General features: G+C 46.1%; 1 protein-coding gene across 21 annotated transcripts in view; it reads right to left on the reverse strand.

Annotated features, from left to right (window-relative positions):
• Positions 1–20,180, reverse strand: part of ABI2 (abl interactor 2) — a 630,778-nt gene that overhangs the window by 22,456 nt on the left and 588,142 nt on the right. For all 21 annotated transcript variants that reach the window (XM_069226020.1, XM_069226013.1, XM_069226006.1 and 18 more), the window contains one exon: positions 9,064–9,237. In XM_069226020.1, coding sequence (XP_069082121.1) covers positions 9,064–9,237 — 174 coding nt within the window. The remainder of the gene's footprint in view (positions 1–9,063; positions 9,238–20,180) is intronic.

The following is a 20,180-nucleotide window of genomic DNA, read 5'->3' on the forward strand; positions in this document are numbered from 1 at the left end:
ATCTTGGGGAAGTTAGAGGTCTAGTGTTGCACGCTTTAGCATGCTGAGATGCAAGAGCTGCTGCACATTTAAACTCCGTTCCCATGTGAGCATTCAAGTTTCAGACCCCGGGGAGGTGAGCATTAGTTACAGAGCGGGAGTGTTGCTTTGAGGAAGTAAGTGCTTTTTGAACATGGCGCTACAGACACGGCAAGATGAATCGATTCTAAAACTTTGCCAAATCTTTAGAGTGTGAGTACAAGCACACCCCCATCCCGGAGGAGCTATGATATGAGAATCCAAATACTACTGAGTAGGTTACGCATTCACCACGTCTGTGCTGTTTGGTGTCTTTCATGTGTTTACATGTTTTAAAGTTTTAAATGTAGTATGTCTTGTACTGTTGATTGTGAGCGTACTTTAGTCTCTCAGTCCTGATATTCACAAGTGCCGTTTCCCACAAGTGGGGTGCAGTTTGCAAATAGGTGGCACCACACCCACAAACAACATGTATAGCAGCCCATTACAAATGGGGCTATGATAACTATGTCTGTCTTGTAGTTCCACAGGTATCAATGACGGACACCATAAATGATAGGTATAATTTTATGAAACCACATTGGTAAGGTGAATTGCACCATATCAATATTATTTATGCTTTGATTAGAGGTAGTCCAACAAGGGGTGGCACCAGGGAGTCCACCTTGGTCCTGGAGAGGAGCCTAGGGGTAAGGCTCCAAAACATGTAGGCTAGGATGTCAGGTACATTACATTCCCCACTTCTGCAGCCCCTTTTTATTCATACCGCCTCCAACAGATCTATTAAATCTTTGGAATGACTAGGAAACAGATATTTTTAACTCACTCAAGACCCCACCACTCCTATCCGTCCTGTGATTCACATTGGCAAGAGTACATCATTGCTCCCACATATTCCGTAGGTCGTAGCACGCCTGCTCCGTAGTGGAACGGGAAGAAACCCAATGATGAAGCATGCCACCAAGGGGTAACCCTGGTGGGTGAGGGTTTTTCTAACAGGAAAATCCTTTTTCCTGTCCACCCTGCGGTAGTGCCTTTAGCGGAGCCTCTTTTGTAATATTGTTTCCTGTGCACCATAGGAGATATTTTTTCCATTTTGACGTATAGCAACTTCTTGTTACTGGTTTTCTTGCTTCTTTTAATATCTCCATGGTTCTGTGTGGTAGGTTTAAGTGTCCGAATTCTGTGTATTCAGGGGCCATGCTGTTAGACAGAGTTGTTGGTCCTGGGTGGAATACTTCCCCCTCTGTATTGTGAGTAGGTCTCATTCTGGTTTAATTTTCATAAACTATTCCCTGGACAGTTGGAGTAGGTCCAAGTACCATGCTTGTCTGGTCCATTGTGGGGCTATAGGGATGAGATTTGTTTCAGGCCTCCTAGCCTTCTCCAGTATCTTTGGAATTAGGGGAACTGGTGGAAAGGCATAGGCAAATGTCCCAGACCAGTTTAGTGACAGTAGATTCCCTTCTGATTGGTGGCGTGGAAACCTGGAGGCGAAGCGTTGGCATTTTCTGTTCTCTGCTGATGCGAACAGGTCAATTGTTGGTGTGCCCTAGATTTTGAAAAATCTTTTAAGGCTCCTTTGCATTATCTCCCATTTGCGTGTGTTGCCGTTGTGCCTGCTTAGTTTGTCCACTTCTATATTGTTCTTTCCTGGTAGGTGTACAGCTTGTAGGCTGATCCCTTGGGGTATCGCCCATTTCCATAGTTCCTGGGCCAATCTACTTAGGGTGAACAATTGTGTGCCCCCTTGTTTGTTCAGATGGAACATTGTTGTTGTGTTGTCTGTCTGTATTAGTACTGACTTCCCCGCTATTTGAAATTGGAATGCCTTCCGGGCTAGAAACACAAGTCTTCAGCTCTAGAAAACTGATGTGTTTGACTGAATCTTCTTTGTTCCATAGGCCCTATATCTTTAGGCTGTCTGTGTGTGCTCCCCACCCGTTGTGGGATGCATCCGTGGTGATGGTCACTGAGTGAGTTTTATTGAAGGGCCTTCCTTTGTTTATTTGCCTGGATGCCCACCATTGTATTGTCTGTTACAACCACTAGATCCTCCCAACTCCCTGTGGTTTGTGACCAGTTGTTGGTTAGCCATTCTTGGAATGGGCTAATGTGTAGTCTTGCATGTGGTATGAGGGGAATGCAGGATGCCATCATGCCCATTAGTTTCATGACTGTCCTCGCTGTCAGATAGTGTCTTCTGCGGTAAAGGCAACATTTCTCTCCGATTGCCTGTATTCTCTTTTGTGCTGGGTAAGCTTGTGCCTCCCTGGTATTGAGTCTGGCCCCTAGGAAGATCTATTCCTGTAGAGGTGGTGTCAATTTTTTTGTGGTTTATGCCAAAATCCAGCTTTTGCAGGTTTGTGATGACTGTTTTAGTATCCTTTAAACATTTCTACTTTGAGGCATGCTTATGAGCTAGTCGTCCAAGTAGAGGTACACATGGATTCTTTTCCTTCTTGGAAATGCTGCGACTACAGCTAGGCACTTTGTGAAAACCCTTGGTGACGATTTTATTCCAAATGGTAAGACCCTGAATTGATAGTGCACTCCTTCTGGTGCAAATCTGAGATATGTTTTGAGTGCTTGATGTATTGATATGTGTAGATAGGAATCCTGAAGGTCTATGGTTGCCATGTAATATCCTTTTTGCAGGAGTGGTATGACCTCTTGAAGCGTTGCATCCTGAAATGCTGTGTGCAGTTGAATTTGTTTATAAACCTGAGATCTAGTATTGGTCTTAGTGAAAGGTTGTGTTTTGGCACCAAGAAGTAGGGTAAGTAATTCCCTTTTGTTTAACTCGTTCATTGGAACTTTTTCTATTGCTTGTTTCAGCAAGCGTTCTTTTAGTTCCTTTTTCGGTAGAGTGAGCTCTGTTGATTGATACCCCTTCTTCCTTGGTGGATTTATTGGTGGTGTCTTTGTTAGTTCTATATAGTAGCTGTGGCGTACCACGTCTAGTATCCAATTGTCTGTGGACATTTTTTCCCACTGTTGGAGGTACCAAGCTATTCTTCCCCCAACTGGTGTTGTGTGGGGGCTTGTGGGCACTTGGGCGTTATTTGGTTGTTCCCCCTCCTCTTTGGGTTTGGCCTCTTGCTCCTCCTCTACCCCGAAAGGACTGTCTGGCGGGGTGTTGCCATTGTTGGTATCCAGTTTGTTGGTTACCCTGTGATGTATTACCCTGAGTTGTCTGGTGCTGCCCGGAGGTAAAGGTTCCCCTTCCTGTGGGCCTTCTTATGTTGCTTCCTCTCTTGAAGCTTCCTCTGAACTGTAATGCCCCCACTGCCTTGGCTGTTCCATTGTCATCCACATGTTGTCCGAACAAGCTCTCTCCATTGAAGCGTTTGTTAATTATGGAGGCTTGTGCCTCCGGTTTAGAGCCGGTTACCTTGAGCCATGCATGTCTTCTCAGAGTTGTTCCTGTGCACATCTGCCTGCTTGCGGTATCTGCGGCGTCTAGGGAGGATTTCAAACATGCATTTGCAATGTTCTTTCCTTCTTGTATCACGGCTTTTGCACTCTTATTTTTTTTATTTTATTTTTTAAATCGGTCTCTGGGAGCTTCTTCATGAGCTCCTCAGTTTCATTCCACTGCTGATGACCGAAACTGTTGAGGAGGGCGTTGGAGTTGGCTATGCACTACTGTGTTGCAGCCTCTCTTTCGATCTTTTTCCCCACCATGTCCAGTCTTTTGCTCTGTCTCTCAGGAGGGGGGCCTCTGGAGGATTGTGCATTGTTCCACCTTCTTGTAGTGAACACTATGATGAAATCACTGCGTTACACCTTGTATGTATTTAGGGACCTTTGGGGAAGATTTGTATTTCTTCTCCACCCTCGGTGTGACCCCTTTGGCTACTGCTGGATCTTTGAAGGCTTCCCTACCTTGATTCAGTATACTTGGTAACATGGGAAGGAATAGGTTCCCCTTGCTTGCTGGTATTAGTTATTAAGAAGAAACATGAGTCCCCTTTTCTTTCCTCAAGGGGTACCCTGTAGGTGTCTGCTGTCCTCTTCACCAGGCTATTGTAGCATGTGATGTCATCAGGGGGGGAAGGTTTCGAGGGATAGCTGTTGATCTCCTCTTCGGGCTCTCAGTTTCGAGGTCCTGCCAGTCGTCATCGAAACTTACCATTGCCATATCCTCCTCGGGGTTGTAGAAAGACTCCTCGACCTCCTCTTCATGTGGTTTGGGAGTTGTTGGGGCTTGGAGGGTGGCTTCTTCTTCCTCCACTTCTGCATCTGTGGAGGTCTTCGATGGTCTAGATGGGATCCAATATTGTCGTATTACATTGTTGAATTATTTTTTCTTTTGTAGGAGTGCTGCCATTTCATCCTCCAGATGACGTCTTTTCTTCTACATCTCCAACGACTTTTCGGCGTCTCGTTCCGCTGAAGTTTTTCTTTTCGGCGTGTGTTCCCAATATCCTTGGGCTCCCTTTCCCGGATGTCTTCGGCACCTCTTTCCCTGATGGTTTCGGGGTGTCCTTTGCCAACTGGGGTCAGAACAGTTTTTGGCGGTCGATCCGCTTCTGTATCCCTGGTGTGGGATCTGTGGGGCTCTTTTGTTACTGGCTGACCCTTGATTGTCCTTTTCTTTGACGTCGGGGCACCTTGAGGTATTGCCCCCCCTTGAGGTCTTTTTTTTGTGTGTGTTTCTTTTCAACATCTCTTCACATCTTTTTCGGGAGTCTTTCCTCTGCGGTTTCTTCAAGGAATTTGACGCCCAACCCTCCGTGGGTGGTCTCTGCACCTTCCGCTTGATCTTCCTCGTCTCTGGCAAGTCCAAATTCTTTCACCGACTCCTGTTGTCTTTGGCTCTGCATCGCGGCGTGGTATTCCTCCCTCTGCTTTCGGCGTGCTTTGAGCGTCTTTGGAATAAATACTGCGCAAGCTTCGCAGTCCTCGTCTCTGTGATCCCTCGGGAGACAGAGATTGCAGACATCATTTGGGTTCCCCCTACCTTGCTTCATTCTTCTGTCCTGCTGACTTCCACTGGTGTGCCCCGCCGGTAATGCATTTGTCTGTCTCCTTGCCTCTGTGTTGGTCTCAGCGATCAAAATCTTTGTCTAAGGTTTTTAGGCTAGCTTGAATCCAGTGGCACAGTGAGCCGGGGACCCACGTCTGGCCATACCCGGCGCACTTAAGGCAACAAAAGCAAACAAACGGAAAGCAGAACCAATCAAACATTCACCCCCACTCACAGATCTGGGTTTAATCCATCAATTCTTTTGCTCACCATGCCACCCCAGTTTGGACCCAGCCATACACAAATCAGTCTTGACCCTGATCCCCATGGGGACAGTCCAGCCCGAACTGTGCCACTGGATTCAAGCTCGCCTGGCTGATGAAGGGTGATACCCTGTAACTGGTCCCAGGATGCTTGTTTCCGGTCCGGGAAGGACCTGGCCTGGCAGTTTGGGCTGGACTGTTTCCATGGGGAACAGGGTCAAGACTGATTTGCATATGGCTGAGACCAAAGCGGGGTGGCATGGTGAGCAAAAGAACAATGGATTAAACTCAGATCTGTGACTTGGGGTTGAGTGTTTGAAAAGTTTCAACACTCCGTCCATCATCCTTTTGTGTTGCTATACTTTTAGAAAGTGGGCATTTCTCTGTGCTTTTAACTCTGGTACTTTGCAGCATGGCTTCAATACATGTCTAGGGTAAAGTGACGGCTGGGCTTTGTGCATACTCCTCAGACAACCATCCATGAGGGAGGGTTAGTTGTGACAGGGTTACATCTGCATACTGATGGTCTTCCTGGGCTGGGAGAGAGGGAGGCAGGGCACACTTTACACCTGAATAGGCTGTGCCCTGCACTCATACAAAGAGCTTGTTTACCCCCTACTGATGTCTGGAGTCTGAGCAGAAGAGAAGGGGCATTCCTGGAACTGGTCAGATCTGGCTGGAACCTTCTTCCAACTTCCAGAAGCTGGGCACTTGGAGTATAATTAAAGGGACAGTAGCCCCCAGATTGGGAGAGCACTTTTGGAACTGGGACCAAACTCCTGCTGGAAGGACTGCTGGACTGCATAAACAACCCATCTGGACTGCTCTTCTTTTGTTGCCCTGCTGCCTAGTTTCTGCTGGATGGTCAAAAGGACTCAACTGGATTGCTTATCTGCATGCTGCACTGTTGCTGGTGGTTCCCTGACTCCTGTAGGTCCCCAGGTCCTGTGAGGCTGACAGGAGGAACCACCATTACTGCCCTGATGTGCTGTTCTGCCTGCTTAGCCCCCACCTAGTGTTCTCCAGGGACTGACTATACGACCCCTGCTCTCTCAGAGCCCCCACACCAGAGGGACCCTTGCGGGGCACTGAGGGTGATAAGTCTCCTGTGACACAGCGTGTGGGAACAGCTTTGAGTTTTATAATGTTATTTTGTTGTGCATTCTTAGTGCATGCTGAGGGTGTGTGTGTTCACCCCCCACCACCACCACCACAGCAGGATAGAGAGAGCCTGTGTTCATCAGGATTGCCACAGGGGACCAAAGGAACCTTGCTCGGGTGAGGGAAGCCAAAGCCATCTTTGTTTCCCTCACCTTCTCACTCAAGGCCATCAGGAAGCCTCCCCGGGATGGTCATCCTGCTGTGGATATACCGGGGGTATCTTGGTCGCCCCCATCTGGGAGGGCGAGAACACCATTCAGTCCCTGGGCTCCACTTCCCTGCTATACCTCCAGAGAGGGGAGCCCATCAGCAAGACTGACTCCTGTCTGGGTTGCCTCTCACCAGTGGCTGCACCGGGCACTCTGGGTAGCCTCTCCTACTGAGCCTGCATACATGGAGGGCCGTAGGAGGGTCCTCCCGTTTACTCGCCTAGACATTCTTCGAGGGGACAAGGGAGTGCCACTATAAAGGCAAGGTTTGCCTCTGGGAAGACTCCTTCCATAATCATTCTAAGAGGCACTGGTGCTCCCGTGCCATGCAATCTCCCTTCCTGGATGTAACCAGCTTCAGGGGGTGCACCGAGGCACCGCAAAGCCCTTGTTAGGCGAGTGGGGGTTGCCCTCACTACGCTCTAGGGCCATACTTCGGGAGTGGGTGGCATGCTCTGTGGCTCACAACAGAGGCCCTGGTTGCCGCAGGAGAGCTTGCTATATCAGACAGTGTTGGGTTTAGAAATTACTGTAAATGCTTTAATAGGCAAGTATGTGCTTCGACTTTGAACAAATCATTCCAAAGGTATCTATGGGTGTAGGATCTAAGGGAGTCTATCATACCTGATCTAGTAGAAGCAAAGGTGTCCTGGCAGACTACCAATGGTATGTGGAGAACAGACCCTAGTCTCATTCAGGCTCCCTGCCCAGGGGGTTTGCCTTTAGTGATATGTTGATGGTGAATTGAGGACTCCTGTGTTTCTAAATTAACCAAGGTAACGTAATCCTGTGTTGTTTGTGGATATGTACACTGCTGGATTATCATGTAATATGACCGTCCTTGCACTAGCTGCACAGTTACCATGCTCTATGATGGACTCATGCTTTATATGAGTACGCCCCAATAGGTTTCATTTCATGCTCTAAATATGTGGTATGTCACTAAGGTATAATGGATGTCTCAGGATGAGTATATTCTCAGAATTTGCATAATTGGGCAAGCATTCAGGACTTGTGTCATTGGGGTCTTATGATACAACATATGTTCTATTTTTATTTAATCTGTTGTGAAGTGTGTGTGTGTATATATATATATATATATGTATATATATACATATATATATATACATATATATACACATACATACATACACACACACATATATATATATATATATATATATATATATATATATATATATATATATAAAAATGCTTTACACCTAACGTCTAGGGATAAGCCTGCCTGCTCTGTGCCAAGCTCCCAGGGGGTGAGAACAGGTTATCTTTTGTGTGTAACTTACTTGCCCTGACTAGAGTGGTGGTTTCTGCCTGGCTGAGGTGCCTACCATAGCTAACCAGTAACCACATTTCTAACAGTATCTCTCTTTATTTCCATGGTATCTCCCGCTCTATGTCTTCCTCTCACTCATCATGAACACACTCTCTCTCGGACAATCGCTTTCTCGCTCTATGGACGTCCCAATCTCTCTGTACCCTTCTTTTATGTCTCTCTGTACCCATCTTCCCCTCTCTCTATTTGCACCTCTCTCAATGTATCTCTGTCCCCTCCCCTCTGTACCTCTCCATCTTCAGCTGTCTCTCTTTCCAGTCTCCCTTTCTCATCTGTCGCTTCACTATTTGTTGCTGTGTCACATTCACAGTCCTCGGACACCGTTCCTTCCCAAGCGCTAATGGAAGAAGGATTTAGAGGTGGCTGTGCTGCTCACCCAAGGGAGGGGCCAAAGAGAAACCAAAACATGCAGATGCCTTAACTAACGTATGCTTTGGCGAAACAGAAAGCAGAACCCAAGCTTCCAGTCTCACAATGTCTTTTGGCAATTCAACTGGAAAGCTGTATCCAATATTTTGTTGCAATTTGATTTATGTCATTTTATCAGCTGAAACCAGATCCAGGAGGGCCCATTGGGTGTTGTTCCACACATCTCTTAACATTTAGAACTGCGAAGATGAAATTTGTGGATCAGAAACAGGAAGTGTTTTAAAAGGGAGGTCCTGTCTGGAACTGAGTACCTACATTTCTTTATTTTGAAAGGAAGAGTACTGGCACTTCTTTGTACTGCTGCAAAACATTTATGGGAGAGTAACTCAACACCTAAGGAGCAAACAGGTACTCTGCAGAGGTCACCAGTGGTTGCACAATATCAGCTGTAGTATGTTCCATCTGTCAATGTAATGTACTGCATGGCTAAATACTTATAGGGTCCTAAAGGCGAGGCCTATTGGCTATGCCAATGCTTGTATGTTCTGGTATTCAAAGACTCACATTTTCCTGTGAAGGAAATGGCTAAAAGAAGGCCAAACGGCAAACCCCATGTTCATAGTCTGCAAGACAAACATGAGCTTCCAAAAATTGTAAATCCGTTTAGCAGAGTCAGCAAAGATAGCAGTTTACATTACACATATTTTCCACATATACCCTTTTCCAAATATGTCCGTGGTGCCCAGGGTGGATCTTCTTCAGCATAGGGATCACTATACTCCACTACAGCTGCCTCCTCTTCTTCGTAATCTTCAGGGGGTGGTGGTGGTGGGGGAGATCCATCAAAAACAGACTCTTCAGCAGGTGGTGGCGGTGGTGGGGTTTCTGAAACTGAACGGGGAAGATCAGGGAAACGGATGAGGCACATAAGTAAAAAAGAAGATGTAGTATTTTATCAAACTACAAGATTTTGTTTTGAAAAGAAACACAAAACGCACTTATTCCTGATTGTACAGGGTGTTAGAAATTACTCAACTCTATTACACACATATGTATATAATTGGGCTTCTGCACTCCAGAGCGAGGTCCCTGCGACATCAATGGTGTTTGACAGAGGGTGGCCAAATCTTCCATAGGTAGCCAACATACGGAAAAGGCATACAAAATCATGCTACAGTGGTATTTGCCACCCTTGAGGTTAAGGGCAACTTTAGAAGGACCTCTGCTGGAGAGGATAAAGTGAGCAAAGTTTATACCTTCATATGTGCTTAACATGTGAGAGCATTCACAATCTCTGGAAATTTCTGTCATACGTTAACGAAATAACCAATCTCCAATTTCCACTAGATCCCTTAATGATATTACTAAGAGTGGCAGATGAAGAAGAGGTACTTCCACTAACGTCCTCAATGAGTAAACTAATTTCACAATTATTAGCAGCAGTTAAAACTAACAATCGTGAAGCCCCTGATCCCTCAAATATGGATTTGTTGTGGACCTATACCTGGAACTTTATGCTACAGAAAAATTAACCATGATAGGGAAAGATCAGATGAAAAAGCATACATGAAAAAGCTTTGAAAAAACATGGACCCCATGCAAGACCTATATTAGGAGACAATCCTTGGCAAAGCGTTCCCTACCACAGCTGCTTTTTGACAGTAGATATTAGATAACCACCATGAGAGTACTCCCTGTGCTTGGGGGTGAACTACGTTAGTAAAGGAGTGCTATGAACATATGCCATGATCAAGTTGAATCGAATTGAGTCAATGAGCAAAGTGCACACCTCTCCTGCTGAAATGCATTTCACTTCTATTACTGTTTAGGAGGGATCATTGAGATTGAAGTTTAGGCACTACATGAAAATCAGGTATAACAACAGGGTTTCTTGATCACCGAATAAATATATTTAATATGTGGGTTGGATAGATGTTGTTCCTGGTAAACATTTATAGCTTTACCTTCATGATGCCCTTTATCAGCTCTGTCACCCATTAAAGTGTTGTAAGTGGAGATAAAAAAACAACCTTTGTGGAGTAGAGGATAACGCAGCTTGAGAGGGTAAGATTACACAACAGTGAAGATTGATTTAGTCTCAAAGACAAGGTTTAAAGAATGAGTGAGGTGCATGTTATGGTCAAAAGGAGCACGCAGACTGGGAGCCTGTGGCTGCTCTCCCCAGCCCGGCAACACAGTGCCAAACATACATGGGCATTGAGGGGGAATGCTGAGCACTCTCCCTCCATCCCCCGTCAGAGCGTGTGGCCCGTTCCTTTTACTACAAACCAATAATAAACAGTTTTCTATTGTTTTGCAGTAAAAGTTTTGCAGTTGCTGCTGGCGGGGAGGGGGCAAATGCTTCTCTGCCATAGCGGAGGAGCCGCACCTGAAAGGTAGAGCAGGTTAAGTCTGTTACGATGACTACAAACGCTGAGGACCCTTGAGCAGATTTACTTTAAAAGAACCATTAGACTCTGCAGTACTTCTTGCTCTGAAAGCAAAATGCCATTTTGAGGACTAGAAGAACTCTAAGCTTCTTCTGGTGTCCAAGACTGTAGCTTTGAATTGACTAAGAACTGAAGTGTCCACTGTTTCTTCAGGAAAGAGAGATCCAAAACCACTATGTACATGATTTTTGCATATACTCACTGTATGTAAAGTTATCACATCTTTGTTTTATGAAAGCTGGGCATAGACTCTGCCCTCATGGATCAACGCTGGACCCCAATTATTTATAGGAACATTTTAGTTGGCTCACTGATAACCCCAAAAGATGCAACATATTCACAGCTGTCTGCTGATCAGTGAGACCCAAGAGCATTCTGGGAGCCCCGAGTGTCCGATTATTTGAACAGGGACAGAAGTGAATATTTTTTGCAGCACTGTACGTTTACAGCTAAAAGAGCCTTGATGAATAATTAGGAGGGTTGCATTGAGGCAAGGTAATATAGGCCATTGACTGGCACCTCCATCAACCCAACAGAGGCATATTTGGTACGTTTCTCAGGTGAGAGCACAAAGGTAGCTATACTGGATGTCCCTCAACAGACATTTTCCTGGACAGCAGCCACAATATGGGCAAAGCATGTGCTCACTGACTTTCTAAGGAAGCAGATGCTGCTTGGCAAGAGTGGAAGTCGTTTAGAGTTCAAACTTCCAGTCCCTTTTCCCATGAGGAAGTAACAAATTAAATGTGCTTTATCCTTGAAGGAAAGCAGACACCTTTGATAACCAGTGTTTATGTCTAATGGAAAGTGGCCATATCCAAAGTGTTGATGATATGCTTTCTCAGAGGTTGGTATGGTTTCACAATGGTGTTACCAGAGGAGCATCCAACGTATCCAGAAAATTGACTGACTGACTCGGACATATGATTGGTGTGGAAAGGTTCCATGTGCTGGGCGGCCTGGACAGCAACGCTGCAGCACAGTTTAGGTAGCCTAGTTCACGAGGTACAACATAGCCCCAAACCAAAAAGGTGCAAGACTTAGGCAGTGGTATTCGACCTGCAGCTCACCTTTGTCCTTCATGTCAGCAAGGCAATCACAAGAGATCAAATTCTAAATGCATACTCTGACTAAATCTACGACAGCTACATACAAATTGCTGTGTTGAACTGCCAATATCCCAGCATACGCGACAGAGCTAATCCAATATGTCCAGACCAGCCTTTTCAAGTACTGACTAAATAAACGCTGTTTATAAAAGAATGGACTGAGAAAATATGTTTCATCGGTAGACCAAAAGAACATCTGAGGGTACCATTTGTGGCGAGACCATCAGAATCGCATGGAGAACTCTTTGGAAATCCAACAGGACAAGGGCTAGTCGGTGACACAAAAGATTTAACAATATCCATAACTTGTGCACCAGGGAGGGACAGAGCTTCAACTCCGATCATGGCAGATGTATTTGAATAATGCTCCTTTTCTGCCTTCTGGATATATCTAGAAACGTTGACCAGTGCACACACCCTAATCAAATTCTACAAAGTGAGGGGTGTGGGAAGCCGGGGCCTTGTAAAGAAGCAACAACAAATGCCAACTGTTACACACACTGCAAGAGGAACTTGCTACGGCCACCCATGAATGTTGCGACCAGCATCTGGTTGAGATTGGGATGCAGGAAATAACAAATAAATGGGGCAGTACATGAATACTACCACGAACAATACAAAGGCAGGGAAGGCCAATCCTCAGAAGCAATAGAGACATTCTTGGTGTATTTTCACTTCGGGACAAGTGGGAAATGGATTCAGAAAGGGCTTGCCACAAAACATGGTGGTCACAAGGCCTTACCTACCCCTATATAGTATCACTCAATGCCAAATTTTAACTCACCCAGTACTTCATTTTGCACCAAGCCTATTTATTGCCAGAAGAGATTTGTTGTGTTTTTTCCCCACATGCCAACGTAACCTTTCCCCGCTGTTCTGCGGATTAGGCAGACCACCAACACACACTCTCGGGTTGTCTCTCTTTAGGACATTACTGGACTGAGTTTCTAGAATTGACATTCTCCCTCATTCCCAAAACGAACCCCCTTGATTTGGTATCAGTGCCTTAGGAATCTATAGCCCACCAAAAAAGATAAAGTAGATTCACACTTTTGCTAATGTTGACCTCCTACTTGTGAAACTAGTTATCACTGGTAACTGGAAGGCAGGAACCACACAATCATTATCAGCTTGGAGTACAGCCCTTATAATTCACACAGGGGCTGAGAGCAAGGCCCTACACAGAGAGGAAGCCAGAGGTCTCCACAAACATCCCTTAGTCAAGATTGGGATGTCATCCTGGAGGAAGTGAAGGTGCCATTACATGCTGGCAAGCTGGAATAAACAATCTCCCTTTTCCTCACTAAACTTTCCTATTGGCACCCATTCTGCCCCCACCGCCAACACCATCAAGGGTCTCTGAAAAACAGAAATCCTGCCTGCTCTATGACTACCAGTAAGCTGCGTAAGCTGAATATTAAATGCTCTTGAATCCCGAATCATTCGGTTCCAAGTAGTCCAGAATGAAACAAGTCACTTCCCCTCATATCCCCTTATTGCCCTATAGTTCAATCCACCAGTTTCATACAAAGGCAAGGTTAATGTATGCTTTAATGATGTGATCATTTTTAATAGTCATGATGACGTATTATTGCAATGCAATGTTAACATTTGTTAAATTCACTATGCCATGATTGTTGTAAAGTGTTGTCTCCTAAAGAAAAATCCAATAGTTTTTGGAAAAAAATAGATATAATCTTGGAGCTATTAGCTCTTCCTTGGCTCCCCCTGGTAGAGCACAGGAGTTAGAAGACCAGATTACAATCTAGGTAATCAGAGGGCACAAGTCAGGAAGACCTCAGGTTCTGGTGGGCTGGCAATTGAGATTTATATTACCTATGTAACCCATGTGGCACTGAGGCTGATGACAATGTAAACAGAGGCATTAGAAGCCAGCTGTCTGTCCACTCACTAACAGTGAGGTTTTGGTGGTATCACTGCCAAAGCCAGAGACCCACTACATATGGCGACCCTATAGGCCTTTATCCGTTCTGAACAAAGATTACAAAACTGTGAATACAATATTCAAGAGGCAACTTCTGGAGATTCAACCCAGGCTGCAGCACCTCCCAAAATTTAAGGAGGCTCTTTCACATCATTGAGAAAGCTCTCCATTGCTGGCCACTCACTGTCTTTTTAGTGCTTGATCTAAAAATATGTTCAAAGTACTAGAACAATTTGCCTCACAGCAAATGTCGCACATTGCTGCAGTATAACTTCCTGGGCATCAAAGTCTACCACACCAGATCAGACCTGCATGATGGTAACCTCAGAACTACCATGAGATCTGAGGTGTCAGGTAGTGTTCTTAATAGAAACAGTCTCTTTGGCCAAAATAGGGATGCTGCCAGACTCCTATATTATTTTGGGAGTCTCCCATTATTACTGCCCAATACGTTCTTCAGAGAACTATGTTCTACTGGGTGGCTTTATCTGGAACGCAGATACTCACAGAATGGCCCTGGCTAAATTAAAAACTCCAAGCAAAAAAAGGAGGTCTCATTACACTCAATTTTGAAACATTATCGTGCCACACAACTGAAGTGGCCAGCCCGGTGACTTATGAAAAGTCTCCTGACTGAGGCAAAGAAGAAGTCTGTAAAAAATGTAATATGATTTACTGAACAGACTTTCTCTCCCACCACAAAGCTGGGTGGGAATGACGGCATATTGTGAGAAGCCCTGGGCTGCTTAAAGGTCAGCCTTCGACTGGATGTAGTGCTACTTCACCCTAGTCTCCGCAAATTCCCCCTGGAGTACATAAAAGAGGCTATTGCTTCATAATGAAAACATTGTTACATAGGGGCTAGCCAGGATATCAACACTAGCCTATCTATTTAAAATGAAGTGCCTTATCTCATTTATGTTGCTTTTTGTGACGCACCATTGGACCTTCTTGCTCTACAGTGAGATGCCAAAAACAAAAGCATTTATGTCCTCAACAGATATTAACAGAAAGCAAGGATTCTATGATACATATCATTCTTCGACTCTGGCTCATCTATTTACATTAGTCCCACTACCCTTGTCATTTAGGTGACTCAGGTTAAAATCTACCTGTCTTTGCTAGGTGAGAAAATTGATTGAAATCCATAGCTTACTCAAACTGATGAAATAAAAGTGATTAACAGTTGGACACTGCAACTCTTGTCACTTCCCAATCTGTAAATATGAACTCTAAAAGTCCAGTTAATTAACTAATAAAGGAAATGGCAAACTCTTAGACTAATTGTCCATATAAACTGTCCCCAATTCAACTGGTATCAATTAATGAGCAAATCCATAAGAGTAAGCAACTGAACCACTTCAGGTATAGGAAAGAGATATCAGAAAAAGGAAAAGCAGTAAATTGTTCTTGATTAAACTGCAGCTTTAGGGGCGTGGCCAAGATGGCAGACGGATAGGATGTGTTGTCCTGCTGCACGGAGCCACTACTGCTGTGCCTCAGGTCCACAGTGAGGGTGACAATGACCAGGCCTTATCAGGGACACAACTGAGACCAGAGGGAGGGTGGTCTGCAGCCTGACCACTTACGGGCGAGTCCCTTAAATGCGGAAACCTCCAGCCGCACTAGGCAAAATGGCAGTGGCTGCATATTGATGGGGTGCAGGCCGGCTGCGGCAAAGTGCTGAGTGGTCCTGGCTGGCGGCTGGGCCCAGAATCATAACAGAATGACCTGTAGAAGCAGGACCCTGTCTGGTGAAAGCAGTGGCCCCAGGGAACAGAGGTGAACAACGTGACAGTGTGCCACATGTAGCTGCACAGTAGAGGCCCTGGAATGTGAATCAGCAGATGGGGCCGGGCCTGGCCCGTGTCAAGATGGCGCAGGAGTCCACGTGGTGACCTGGTGCCCTAGAGCCATAACTGAGGGGAGTGGCAACATCCTCGAGTGGCGGCCCATCTTACACCATTAACTTGGAGGGGTGCGGCACGGGATGGTGGGCGAAAGTGGTGGAGATGCCTCCCCCAGCCCCGTGATCTGAGGCCCTCTGCATATCAGGAGGACTGTTATGCAGAGTCCCGACGACGCCTGTGAGCTACATAATACAGATTTCACCTGGGAGGCTGCCATGGCATCAGGAAAGAATGATTGCTCGCTCAAAGATATGCCCACAAGGTCAGCTGCTGTTCCAGCAGAGAGGGGGTACAGCCGCAGAGGCCCGTTTCAGCACCAGATGGGAGGAGAAGAGGATCGCCCCCCAGCCACCCCACCACTCTCTAACAAGGTATTTTAAGCTCGCTTTGCTTCTTTACACGAAGACATTCAGGCAGTGAAATGAGCTGGTATGGGATCTTAAGGAGATGAGATGAGACCTAAAGGAGATGATATGAGACCTAACAGAGGTGGGTGACAGGGTATGCACCCTTGAGGACAATTAGATTGCCTGAGATGAGGAAATTTTACATCTCTAGCAGAAGTTCTGAGATTGAGACACCAGCCGATTACCCTACAAGCCCACCCCAAGGATCTTGAAAAACACTCTTGTAGGAACAACATCTGTATCTGGGGGCCCCGGTTGGAGCAGAGGGTGCAGACATCCTGACCTATGTGAAGGCTCTCTTACTCCAGGTACTGGACTTTCAGCACCCCCAGGTACTGGACTCTCTTGAGGTAAGGGTGACCGGCAACCTTGCTTCATAATACTGGAAGCAACCTTTGTGGACCTCTCAGCCAAGTCCACCCTTGAGACCTATACAGCTAGCACCGGCAGCTATGGAAGACTCCTTGTTCATGGTTATATTCACGGTTTTAATCTGTGTACAGTGTGACCTCCACCAGCGTTCACAGTGTTAGCCTCCTGTAGCTCTCATACAAGAAGTACTGCTAACAATCACCTCTGGCCTGGTGGGCCAACCTTAGCCCTACTACACCTTCCCATATGATGACTTGAAGATCATCACCTTGAACGTGAATGGGCTTAACAACCTGGTCAAGCAGGAGCAACACTCTGTCCTATCTGGAATAAGTGGGGGGCGACATTTACAAGACACCCGTAGTGTCTGGTGACTGGCACAGATTGTAATAATGACACTTCTCACTGAAGTACTTCTTGTTTAACACTACCAAGACTGGTGGTGTTGCCCTTCTTTTCTCCAGTTTCCTCAGGGTTAGAGTGGGGTGCAAACTTGTGGACCTTCGGGGGCGACTCTTAGCATATCATGTACACATAGGAAATTTGACCATTATACTTGCTTCCATTTATGCCCCTAATGACAACCCGGAGCAATTTCTAAAATGGGCAATTGCAGAGGTAATGGCAGTGTTGCTTGGTGGAGAACTTAACCTAGTGATGAGTAACGGCATGGACAAATCAGGGCAGAGCTATGGCCAAGCTGCTGCGCTCTACTGTGATGGAGCGGGTTGGTTGCAAGAAATGGGCTTAAGCGAATTGTGGCGACTTACTACAAATGCGTACTAGAAACTCACCTTCTACTCCCATGCTCATAAAACCTACACTTGCCTTGGCTACTTTTGGGGCACAAGTAACTTTCAAACCCAAATAGCAGTGATAGACATTGAACTCAGGACTTTATCCGACCATGCCCCCATGATCCTCACTCTTCGAGTGAACCCTCTGCAGCAGGTTTTTCGCTCATAGTGGCTGAAGGGAAGTGTGCTACATCAGCCGGACAGGGTCTGCCGCATTATTCAAGTAATTGTAGATTTTCTTGTGGTTAATGATATGGTTGACACTTCCATAGACATTGAAGATGGTTATTCGGGGAGAACTCATCATGGTCTCTGCTGCCGACAAACTTTGCAAGGAGAAACATGGGGACCTGGAGGGGAAGGTGAAAGCATTGGAGACCATCCATAAAATAACTGAAGCCGCCTGGACCTGGCGGAAATTGGAGACTGCTTAGGCACAGCTCAACAGCTTCGACTAGGTCAGGGAAGAATATGCACTGCTCGGTCTTCTGCACTCCTATGTAAGAGGGATAAATACAGCATGCTGCTGGCTACCAAATTAAATGAGGCACTGCAAGTGGAAAGAGTAGATGCCCTCCCTCATCCGGAGGGCAGAGAAATATCCGGGGATGCAGCTTTAGCGGCCACCTTCAGAAATTATTGTATGTTGCACTATAAGGCAGAAGACTTGCAACCAGGTGCCTCGTGGGATTACCTCCAGGGCACGCATATTCCCCGGCTGACACCCCAACAGGCTGAATCTTCAGATCAGCCCATTCGTGTAGATGAAGTGATAAAAGCCATCAAAACACACCACAAACTGCTAAAAGTCCCCAGGTCCCAATGGCTTCCCTATCCTTTTTCATAAAACATTCTGAAAGACGCTCGCCCCTATACTGACTAGGCTTTTTAACTCCCTCACTGATGCGGGCACTCTTCTGCCCTCCATTCACAAGGCCTCTATTATTGTTTTACGCAAACCCAGGGAAGGGCGAACAGCAGTGTGGTTCATATGGGCACATTTCGCTGATAAACATGGACACCAAGCTGTTCACCAGTATTTTGGTGGGCTGGTTAGGGCCCTATAGGCCTGGGTCTGGTGAATCCTGATCAGTCAGGTGTTGTGCCTCACCACCAACGTGGAGACAACACTAAGTGAATTCTTCACTTGGTGGATAAAGCTAAGCGCTTGAGGAAAGAAATAATGCTTCTAGCTGTTGATGCTGAAAAGGCATTTGACCAGGTACAAATGGCCGTACATGGAGGCAACACTGGCTCACTTTGGCATAGGGGACAGGTTTTGTGCCTAGATTCTTAGCAACTCTGGGCACCGCGAGCAGCACTGCACGTCAATGGAGTATCTTCAATATCCCCTTCTGTGTTGGTAGGGGATCCTCTCATGTGTGTCCGCTGTCTCCTCTAAAATTTGCTATGTATATGGAGCCGATGGCACAAAGGGTACAGGATGATCCGTGCATCAGGGGGTGTGATTTGGGGGGGTGTGATTTATGTCGATGATGTGATTGTAGTTCTTGAGGACCTGCTGAAGGCCCTGTCGGCCTCTAGAAGCGCTCCGGAGGCTGCAAAAAATCTGTATAAATTTTCAAAAATCGCAAGCTCTCAAATTCTCAGCTACACCTCCTATGCAGACAAAGCTAGCTATTCAATGCCCATTTATGTGGGTGTCCAGTTCGGTATCATACCTCGAGAGTCAGATAGCTCCCACACTGGGAGATACTGTGGTTATTAACTACCAAGCCTTGCTTAGACAAGCCAGTAAGGATCTTGCTCAATGGAAACACTACCAAATCTCATGGTTGGGGAGAGTGGTGGACCTGAAGATGCTGATACTGCCTAGAGCTCTATTCACGTTCCAGGCCCTTCCCCCTGGTGCATTTTTCAATCCCTACAGGGAGAAATAACCACTATGTTTGGATTGGGGACAGAGGTCACGTATGTGCCATGAGCAGGCTTACCGCACGACTCTGGAGGGTGATCTGGGGGAGCTAGCAGGAGAACATCTTCAGAAGATTCCCTTCTTACAAAGGCAGCAGAGAGCATGGGGGCCTGTACTCCCCTCTTATCACTAGAGCCACTCTTGGAGTGTGGAACTAGGTAGCCTCTCAGAAAGCCTTGACCTCATTTATGTCCAAACTGACACCCATTCTGTAACACAGAGTGTACCCTGGGTCTCCTTACCTCTTTTGCAGCCTGGCAGACCATTGGCCGACGCTCTGTAGGCCACGTTTGATGCTGCAGGACCCACCCCCTTTTAACAGCTTAAAACTGACTACGAGATGTCAGAGTCTGAGCAGCTGCATTACCTGCAAGTTCATCACTAGGTTACCCATCATGATATTCGGAAAGGGGTGCAACGGCCAGTCACAACCTTTAAAAAGTGGCTAAGGTCCAAGGACTGTGACCAGCATATTATCACTGAACTATACGCTCTCTTGCAATCCGGTAAAGAAAAGAAAACCCCGAGGCAGAAAAGGTGGGAACTCCAGTTGGACTGACACATGAGGAATAGGAAGGGATTTACTATAGAGCTCAACATACCTTGTGTAACACATCAAGCATAGAAACCACAGTTAAAATAGCTAATTACTAGTATCTAACACCTGCTAGACTCCACAGAGGCAACCCCACTTGTAGCACAGATTGCTGGAGGAGCTGTGGAGCACTTGGGACGTTGCTTCAACTTCTTTGGATCTGTTAAAAACTTGCATAATATTGTGAGGCATTCCTAGTTGACACTGATATATACTCTGACACACAGCGGCCATGGGTCCTGACATACATTCTCCTAAGGCTCCCTAACCCACTGACAGGCTATTCTCTCCCACTGGGGCATTGAGAAGCTCC

Source organism: Pleurodeles waltl, chromosome 3_1 (genome assembly GCF_031143425.1).
Source record: "Pleurodeles waltl isolate 20211129_DDA chromosome 3_1, aPleWal1.hap1.20221129, whole genome shotgun sequence".
Classification (NCBI taxonomy): domain Eukaryota; kingdom Metazoa; phylum Chordata; class Amphibia; order Caudata; family Salamandridae; genus Pleurodeles; species Pleurodeles waltl.